Source organism: Odontesthes bonariensis, chromosome 4 (assembly GCF_027942865.1).
Source record: "Odontesthes bonariensis isolate fOdoBon6 chromosome 4, fOdoBon6.hap1, whole genome shotgun sequence".
Taxonomy (NCBI): Eukaryota; Metazoa; Chordata; class Actinopteri; order Atheriniformes; family Atherinopsidae; genus Odontesthes; species Odontesthes bonariensis.
The window spans coordinates 14,588,938-14,599,061 of record NC_134509.1 but is presented as its reverse complement, the minus strand read 5'-3'; the positions used below and the strand labels follow the sequence as shown (position 1 = coordinate 14,599,061).

General features: G+C 41.9%; 1 protein-coding gene across 1 annotated transcript; it reads left to right on the top strand.

Annotated features, from left to right (window-relative positions):
• Nucleotides 1-691: 691 nt before the first annotated feature.
• On the top strand, nucleotides 692-9,822 carry usp38 (ubiquitin specific peptidase 38). The gene is made up of 11 exons (XM_075463135.1): nucleotides 692-840; nucleotides 2,133-2,823; nucleotides 4,119-4,254; nucleotides 4,443-4,572; nucleotides 4,791-4,892; nucleotides 5,286-5,444; nucleotides 5,602-5,795; nucleotides 5,901-5,994; nucleotides 6,086-6,192; nucleotides 6,538-7,882; nucleotides 8,428-9,822. The coding sequence occupies exons 2-11, from the start codon at nucleotides 2,142-2,144 to the stop codon at nucleotides 8,590-8,592; spliced, it is 3,114 nt and encodes a 1,037-aa protein (XP_075319250.1). The 5' UTR covers nucleotides 692-840; nucleotides 2,133-2,141; the 3' UTR covers nucleotides 8,593-9,822.
• Nucleotides 9,823-10,124: the final 302 nt, after the last annotated feature.

Here is a 10,124-nt window from a genome sequence, read left to right as displayed (position 1 = left end):
GTAAATTATTAATGCAGAGCTTCATGGCTTTCAGTCTTGCTGTGAGAATAATACTTGTTGTCAATGTCAGTTTATGAAACTGCCCAATATATAAGTTTGAAAAATAAAAACATGTTCAAAATCTCCAAAATAAGTAAGAGTCGAAGTCAGTTTTATTGTCAGTAACAATTTTTTTTTTAAATAACATGAATGATGTCATTCGTGGTGATTTGTGAGAGTGGTAAACGCTTTTTTATTGGTTGGTTAAAACGAAAAGAAAAATTAAAATGAATGCATTCTGAATTAATTAATGGCATAATTAATAGTCCAAGTTAAGTTTTTGAGAAAATATATATTTTTTCTTGCCTAAAGGGTGATTTTGGTTGGGTTTTAATCTATTATGGGGAACTACTTACTTATGATATTTCAAAGTTTAAATATTATGGTATATTGTAACAATGTTGCAAATTTTAATTCAAAAAGATTTTTCTTGAACGAGGAGGATTTGAATGTAACACACAAACTGGACCTAAATAATTCAAAAGACCTTAAAATATATGAATACATTTTTGACAACTCCTAAGCAATCAACAATGTCCTTAGTGAGGAGTCAGTTTTTCAAAAACAACGAAAGAAACCTCGTAAAACTAAGGTACCAAAATAACAGGCAAATGTACAACTGCTTTCACAAGGGTCCTAAATCGTAGCTGCCCGTTGGAGTGACGTAGGTGGAAGGCAAATCAGCTGATTCTGTTCGATCAAGTGAACCAAAATAATACGAATTTATCTGTCAAAAGACGTCTAACTCCGACTGACAGCGGATAATATTCTGGTTGGACTTTGTTGACATGCTTTATTTAGGTAAGGTTGGTGGTTTAGATGTGGTAAAGCCTCTGGAATGCGCTTTTTCATGGTGGTATTTATGCTAAGTCAGTGGTACCTGACATTACTCGGCAGACGTTGGGCCTGTTTGGTTGCTTTGTTCTATTTTTTTGTCGCAGACGCGAGTTAGTTTCTCTCTGGAGCCACAGACTTGCTTTGGTAGTTTTGTTTTTATATAGTTCAAAACCTATGTTGGTACTGCTGTACATGTAGAGGTTTGTTTTAAATTTAATAATACAACTAGCGTTAGCAAGCTAGCTCCCAGTAACCACTCAGCAGCACCAACAGCAGCGGTTGATTGATGTCTTCTTGATTTGGCTCGATGTGTGAGAAACAAAATATGTGTACATTTGTATTTGATATGTTTAATGTAAACTGCTGCTGTAATGTCATATAGCTCATTATTGCATTCGTAAGCTGGACTGAAGAAAAAAAATAATAAAAAAGGTGGGGATGGGGTGTGGGGGTAGACATTATGTTGGACATCAAAAACAAGAATCAACCATCATTGTTGTAAAATGTGTTTAACCTTTATCTTCTTTGTATTATGAACGATTAGGGTGGGTAAAAATATCATGAATGAGTGATGGGTATTATTTGTTTTACTTAAAAAACGTCCGTACATTATTATTGGCATTGAGAATATTAGTTGTATTGATAATATGAAACTTTTTTTAAAAAAATCCCTCAAGTAAAATTGTTTAATATTTGCAGGTTTTTGTTTGCCAGATGTGGAGATTTGCTGACCTTAGTAATATAATAAAAAGTTTGACTAAAATAATCAATGAGAAATAAGAATAAATAACTACTGAAGGTGTGTTTTTTTTTCTTTCTTTCCTTTCCGTTAGTGATTTTGTTTTTGAATAACAAACTTGGACACAGAACTTTACATTCCAGTAGAGGCACATGAAAGGCTTGTGCACGTGGTCTGCCTTTGAGTGCTGACAGTGTGTGCACTCAACAAATACAATACGCAGAACTTGATGGACAGGATAATGGACAGGCCTCTTTGTGTTATTACTTGTCCTAGCAGGGAGAGTGAAAATGTTGCTAATAACAGCAACAATGACTTTGTTCTTTCTAAAGTCCCAGGAAGCGGGAACAGTGACCAACATGTTACAGCACCAGGACCCTAAAACTGAATCCAATAACCTCTGCTTTTCTCACACATACAAGTCAAAATGGTTCTGTGACCAAACTCTCACATTCATTGTTTGCAGTGCTTGTGTGACTTTTTGATAACTAATCATTTTCTCAACTGTTCTCTACAGCCCGACATCATGGACAAGATTTTGGAGGGTCTCATCAGCTCCGATCACTCTGTTCCAGTGAAGAGGGCCATAGTAAAGAAGGTAGTGGAAGCGGCAGAGAAGGAGGCGACAGAGGAGCAGTGTCGGGCGCTGTTTACGCTCACCACCCGCCTCATCTTGTTCGGTGAAGATGCTTTCCAGAAGCAGATTGGCTTCCAGGTTCTTGAAGCCTATGCGCGCTACCACCGGCTGGAATTTGAGTATTTCTTCAATAAAGACTTTGTCCTCAATCTGCTCCAGCAGGGCTACGGGCAGCTGGACCACAGAGACCCAGCCATAATAGACTACATTCACTGCTGCCTGCGGCTACTCATTAGCTGCCCCTCTGTGCTGGAGACCTTCAGTGTGATCCAGGTGGAGGTTTTGAGGATGGTGTGTGAACGTCCTGAGCCTACTCTTTGTGCCCGTCTGAGCACTTTGCTGTCGGACTTCATGCAGTGCATTCCAAGGGATAAGTCGGGCATTTTGTTCTGCCAGCAGCTGGTCAGGACCATCAGTTACTTCCACTGCTTTGCCAGCCAAGAGCGGGAACTCAGAGAGTATGTAGGGCTGGTGACTAAGGTTAGCACACTGTTGCAAAACATCTGGAAAGCTGACCCAGCCACGCTGTTGCCATCGCTGCAGGAGGTCTTTGCCATCATCTCCTCCACAGGTAAAACTGCTTTAACCAGAAAGCAACGTATTTTCATCTTGGAGAATGATGTGTTGTTTTTTCATATGGTAAGTTTAGGACCCTTGGAGCTCTTACTGTTGCCCTAAACACATGTTAGATACGAACAGAACTTCTTTTTGACTTTACTCTAGTTGAGGATATGTCTGCGAATATCAAGCGTTTTGGAGGGTTTTCTCTTCATATGGCTGCCCGAGGCTTCTGTGCAGTGTTGCGAATGACTGAATTTGTAGAGTAGTACTAAATAATGCTGGTCAAAACAACCAGCAGGTCACAGTTTCAAGTATTTGTCACACACGCAGCATGTGCGAGCAAAGCTGCATAATGTTAGAGGGTCACGTTGACTGAACAGTGATCCCAAAGTTCTGTTGTCGAAACCTAGGATTTCTTTGTTAAGCCTGATTTATACCTCTTTTAACTGCCCTTGCACTTGCGTCTTGCGCTTGCGTTAATGGCTCGAGACGTTTATGCTTCAATTTTGCTTTGTCGGCGGTTGCGTGTGCTGTGTGGCGATTCACCGCCGGGACAGTAGGTGGAGCAGCGGGTTTTTTCAATGACGACCTTAGAGAAGCCTACTACGATGAAAGGAAATTCACCGCCAGGACAGGCGGTGAAGGCCTGCCAGGACAGGAAATTCATGCTTCTTCTTCTTCTTCTTCTTCTTCTTCTTCTTCTTCGCTTTCTACCTTGGTGTTTGAAAACAGCGGTCTTTTATTAAGGGATGAAACCGGAAGATGAACACGCCGCCGGATGTGATGTAGATAGTGGCTTGTGCTCGCGTCTTGCGTGAAGTTTAGAAAATTGAGGTGACAATTGGGGGGGGCTTGCAACCGCGCAAGGGCTTGCGTTGCGTCTTGCGTTGCGTCTTGCGTTGCGTCTTGCGTTGCGTCTTGCGTTGCGTCTTGCGTTGCGTCTTGTGTCACTGACCATAAATTGACTTTTAGTTGCTTGTTTTTGTGTCTGTGAATGAAACTCTAATTGATTTAACCCGGACACCTGCGCACCTCTTGACAGATAAAATAGTGCATAAAGGTGCATAAAACACCATATATCAACATACTACACTATAAAACGATCAAATAAAAGCCGGGATGTGTTAGATTACTATTGTTGGCAGTTGCCAAGTCGCAGTGTCCATTACGTGCACATTTCTCAACCTGTCGAATTTAAGAAAATGTAGAAATTCACAGCCCACTTATTGTGCACCAGAATATGAACAAAAAAAAAACTACAATTCTGAATGCTGTGTTTTGCTTTTTGCTTTTGTTTTTTTGCAGACCCTTCCTTTGACCCATCTATCGCGCTTGCCAGTCTGGTCCAGCATATCCCTGTCCAGATGATTACTGTGCTCATCAAGAGTCTCACCACGGACCAGAATGTCAAAGATGCAAGCATGACTAAAGCTCTCTGCAGGTTACCTTTCACACTGACTCATTTCAGTTAAAAGGCTTTGTTGTAATGAACACACATCCTGAAAAGACACGTGTTTTTTTTTGTTTGTTTTTTTATCAGGATGGATATGTTCTCTACAGTATTTTTACATTTCTGCGATCTGCAGCTGATTTTTCTGTTTGATCTATATGACTTTTCTGTCTGTTCAGGATGATTGACTGGCTGTCTTGGCCTTTGGCCCAGCATGTTGACACGTGGGTCATCGCTCTGTTGAAAGGGTTGGCTGCGGTTCAGAAGTTCACTATCCTCATAGATGTCACTCTACTCAAAATTGAACTGGTTTGTGATGTGAATCCTTGATTTTGGTTCAATATGGACCTTGCGGGGTGGTGGGAGGGTTTGACAGAAATTGTACGCTACACAGCTCTTAAAGTGCAATAATGGTTATTTCAGCTTTTACTTTTTCTTGGGCGTGGAAGGAAAACGCATTCACTTGAATTATTGAACAATTTCTATTGCAAAAATGAATTCACAACTTTTCTTTTGTTTGCCTGCAGGTATTCAGTCGTCTGTGGTACCCCATTGTGCGGCAGGGGGCGCTGGCTGTGCTTTCCCATATGCTGCTAAGTTTCCAGCACTCTCCTGAGGCCTTCCATTTGGTAAGGGATCTCCTGCCTCCTCACAGCCCATTTCCCTCTCATATGGCCACCTTATTGGTTTTCTCATTTTCATCTCTTCTGGCTTAAATTACTTCAAAGCCACACAGACTTCTTTTCCCAGAAGCCCAGGCGCGGCACCACTCTCACTAATGATGTGTGAAGCACTTAAATGCCAAGCAATGGCCCTTGAGTTGGCCAGTTTCATTAGAATCTAAAAAACATGAGTAATCTAAAAAATACTCTACTAGAAAATGAAACTGAACTCTCAGTGGGGCTCCAGATGTGTGACCATGTTGCACATTTGTATGATTAATATTAGCTGTACCATCCGCTGTTTTCAACACGATATTGCACTCAATTATTTTCTCTTGTCTTTATTTTCACCTCTTTCAGGTGGTTCCACATGTAGTGCATCTAGTTCAGTCTCTACGGACAGATGGTCTCCCAACCAGTAAAGCTTTCTTGCTGCAGTTCACTGAGCTCATACACTGCATGATGTACCAGTACTCCGGCTTCCCTGACCTCTATGACCACATATTAGAAGCAATCAAGGTAGGAAATAGATGTGTGTTGATATTTTACCTGTTTTTTGTTTGATTTATTTGGATAATCAGAAATTACTCTTACAAATGCATGAGCAGCCTATAGCTTCAGCTGCTGTTCAGTTCAATTCATTTCTATGCCAATTACTCCACACCCCTCTTTCCAGGATCTCCCAAAGCCTGCAGAAGAGAAGATCAAGTTGGTGTTGAATCAGAGCGCCTGGACATCTCAGTCTAACTCATTTGCGTCTGGTCTGGTGAAGCAAGCCGGAAAGTCTGAGACGGGCAAGACGGGCCTGATCAACCTGGGGAACACCTGCTACATGAACAGCATCATCCAGACCCTCTTTATGGCCACAGAGTGAGTCATATAGGCACACACAGATATACTGAATCAGTGTGTGAGACCACCTGTTCTTGTTGAATTTGCAAAACTCTTGAATTAAACACAAACTTCTTTTCTCAGCTTTCGGAGGCACGTTTTGTCATTGCATCTAAACGGCTCCAACACACTGATGAAAAAACTTCAGCTCCTCTTTGCTTTCCTTGCACACACACAGGTCGGTGTTGTCCTGAGTAATGGTAGATGCAGAATATGGTTTCTGCAGAACAATGACACTGGATGACGGTACATTTGTTTGTGTCCTACAGAGGGCAGCATATGGTCCCAAAAACTTCCTGGAAGCATCTCGTCCTCCGTGGTTCAATATGGGCTCGCAACAGGACTGTTCTGAGTACCTCAGATTTATTTTAGACAGGTACTGTTCATCTCTAGCTGACTTAATAATTAATGTGCAAGTTTGTTAAATATACTCAATAGAGAGTAAAAACCTCTTCTCGTCTTGTCCCTCCATCATGCTCCATTATAATCGGTTATTTTTCAACCGTGCATCTCTTTTATTCAAAAGTGAATTGAATGTTAACAACACAATACGTGGTTCTTAACTGATTAAGTATTAGTGTGAGCGAGTGCAGTTTCTACTACTGACTACTACTATATTACTGAGGGTTTTAGTTAAAAAAAATAAAAAAATGCAGTATGTTATCAAAACCAAAGAACAGCTAGTATTTTCTCCTAATTCCAAGTGTCTCTTGATCTGAAGGTTGCATGAGGAGGAGAAAACACTTCAGGTCCTGGAGTCAGCTAAGCCAAAAGATGCCTCCTTGGTTGACATGAATAGCAAAGACCCAGCAAGTTCAACTGCTGAGGAACACGAGGAGTCCCATCTGACTGAGGCAGAAAGTAAACCTGCAGATGACGGAAGGACTTTGATAGAAAGGATGTTTGGTGGAAAGCTGATCACAGGCATTCGCTGCATGCAATGCAATTGCATTTCTGAGAAAGAAGAGCCTTTTACAGACCTCTCTTTGGCCTTTTGTCCATCTGCCTCCTCTCATAGTATTCCTAAACTGCAGGGGCCGGCAGAAGAACCCAAAGTGGTTTGTCAGGGATCTGTCAACGGTGGCAGCGAAGCTCCTGAGCCAGGCCCAGCCAGCAGTCTTGCTAGTAGCGTCCATCAGGAGCCAGGGACAAATGAGTCTCCTTTCTCTGTGCCTGACCTGGTGAACTATTTCCTGGCTCCAGAGATTCTCGATGAAGACAACGCTTATTTCTGTGAGAAGTGTAGCTCCCTTCAGCGGGCGGAGAGGACCATGAAAGTGGTGTCCGCACCTGAGTACTTGATCCTCACCCTGCTGCGCTTCTCATATGATGCCAAATGCCACATCCGCAGAAAGATTCTCGACAACGTCACCATCCCAGCAGTCTTGGGACTTCCTGTTCATGCGCCTTCGACGCCTTCGCAGTGGTCTTCTGCTACCTCTTCCCCTTTGCAAGTGGATTCTCCCGAGAGCAGCGAAAATCTGGCCAAAAAGCTCAAACCGTCGCGAAAAGATGAAGAGGACGAGAAGGCAGTGAGGATAGATGAAGCAGAGGAGACGAACAGAGCAGGAGAGATGCCAGTTCAGTCAGTGCCCTATGTGCTAAGCTCATTGGTGATGCATTCTGGTTTATCGTCTGAGAGTGGCCACTATTACACTTATGGTCGTAACATCAGTGGAGCAGATGGAACACAGCATCCAGCCAGTCACTCTCCCATCAAAGAGGATTTGGGGAATGGCCAGGCTGATTGCAGCCTCTCCACCTGCTCTGCGCTCTCAGCTCCACCGGATCAAGGTGACGCACCACCTAATAGTGGTCAGGAGGCAAAGGATTGGCTACTGTTCAATGATAGCAGAGTGACATTTGCATCTTTCCAGTCAGTGCAAAACATTACAAATCGCTTCCCCAAGGACACGGCGTATGTGCTCATGTACAGAAAACAGGATCTTCCAGGGCAGAACTTGAATGGAGGACTAATGGCAAATGGAATGAGACTGACTGCTGAGCCTCCCCTGCAAAAGGAACTGCTGGATGCTATTATCAAGGACAACAAGCTGTACTTACAGGTGATATGAAATAAACCAACAAACATACTTCTCCCACATATTGCCATTGTTTCAATGTTACCCATTAAAACCATTAGTGCTTACAAATAAGCCCAAAGAGTGAAAAGTACTGTTTAGAGGTTCATTGGTGTTTTGGTGGAACTGTTTATGCTTCACGTTTTACTGACATGTGACCTGTCAAAATCAAAGATTCACTCAGATCAAAAGTGGTGAAAGTAGGCCACCCATCTGTTTAGGGCTGATCGCCACAGAGTTTATTAGTTCAATTATTCATTCTGCTGCACTTGGACATAAATCTGAACTGACCTGTTAAAGGATGTAAGGTCTAATTTCATGAGTCATTCACTGAGTTGTGCCGCGTTGAACCGAAACTCAACCTGTAAAAGGCAATGTAGTAGGTTTCCTCTAGGGGGCGCTGTAATAATGTAAAGAACTACACTGATGGACTGTTGGAACTGTTGTAGTTTACATATAGGTTTGATTCCAGTCGACACTTAATCTAACTTGGAAATCTTTCTCTTTCCCCCTCCCCGTGCGATCCACAGGAACAGGAGCTGAATGCTCGGTCGCAGGCTCTTCAGGCCTCCTCGTCCTCGTGCTCGTTCAGACCCAACGGTTCAGATGACAATAACCCACCAGGGAGTTGTGGCCCATCTGGTGGAGGAGGAGGGGGAGGAGGATTCAATACCATTAGTAGACTGGTCTTTTGAAATATACCAAAAAAAAAAAGGAAAAAGCTGCAGGAAAACACAGATGAACTGGACTGGACTCGTACTGTGTGAAGCATATAATCTTGAAAAAAAAAAAAAAAGAAAAAGGAGCGCTGATGTAATCTTGAACACACCTGCTCACGTGAGCAGAGTGTCACAACTTGCTCTGATCCTTGATTTGAATTTCCATAATCTTACAGGTTTTAACAGCTAGGTTTGTTTCCACTCTCTTCGTTTTCAACTAATCATTATCTATTTCTTTTTTTTGTGTGTGTGCGTGTGTGATTGCAGCTTTGTAATAACACCAGTTTCACAACGCACTGGAAACTGCTAAATGGTGCAGATATTTTCTCCTCCTTCGATAAAAGAAATCCAGCAAAATATAATTTACCTTGACAAAAAAAAAAAAAAAGATGTTTACATTGATGAATATGTAGAATTAGTTTAGTCCTGGACATGTCCATATCATTGGCTCATCTGAGTGTTTCGACTCGCCTCGCACACATACGCGTGCGCGCAAAGCAATGCATCTGCAGTTCAATCTCAAAGATACATATTCTTTTTCGTTAAGACTTTTGAACTCTTAAACTTCTGATCTGCATGCAGCTTGGCTTCATAAGCTGTGGAAATATATTTTTCAGGATATATTTGAGTCTCTTAATTGAGTGCACTTTGTTGTTTTATAGGTTCAATCTGTGCGTGACCTCAAACGGCATCTCTGAATAATCACAGAAAACAAAGTATATGCCATACACGGATATCGACGCCATGTATGGCCACTTTTTAACAAAGTTATTTTCATTATATAAGATGTTCAGTGCTGTGCTCACACTTTTATCTTTCGTGTGATCTACACAAAACTGTACTGCAACCGACTTATTTAAACAGCAGGTAACGGACAGTATATTTGTATGTGCGTCTCTGACTTGATCATTCAGAGAGACCTCTGCGTGTATGCTGACTTTATGTGCCTTTTGATCTTTAAAGCAGATTTTTTAAGAGGATTTTGTCTCAACTTGCATCCCAGCTGTATTGTGTTATTCATAATGCTGTCATCTGTCCTGATGTAAGAAAACACATTAGTTTCTGTTGTACTGTTGGACTCATTTACACTAGTATGCCGGCGAAGAGGCAGGCAGACGTTTGGGATTAAACTATTAATGTATTTAAAACACGACGAGATAAACATGAGATAATAAAATGTGGCAGCGGATGAGCCAAAAACGCCAAGAGTGTGTCGTTGTCTGTGTGTACTTCCTTGTTTGAGATTTCCAAATCTGACCATCTACACTGCAACGAATATATTGAGCACTTTGAATCATCCAAGTCATACTTGCAACTTTCAACTTCCCCGTCTTCTGCTCTGTATCAGACTCTTCTTTTATCTGATTCAATTCTTCCGTCACTACAACGCATACAATGCTCCACAACAGCAAAGCAAAGCCATACAGCAGGACTCCATCTATTTAGAAACAAGACTGAAATCTCCTCTACTACTTCTTGCTTGGCTGATGCACCATTGGCAGCAATGG

Bases quoted from the DNA above. Each gene is read 5' to 3' on its own strand.
- usp38 (XM_075463135.1), top strand. From the start codon at position 2,142: ATGGACAAGATTTTGGAGGGTCTCATCAGCTCCGATCACTCTGTTCCA. The intron at 2,824-4,118 runs GTAAAACTGCTT...GTTTTTTTGCAG, and splicing joins TGCCATCATCTCCTCCACAG to ACCCTTCCTTTGACCCATCT. The intron at 4,573-4,790 runs GTTTGTGATGTG...GTTTGCCTGCAG, and splicing joins CTCTACTCAAAATTGAACTG to GTATTCAGTCGTCTGTGGTA.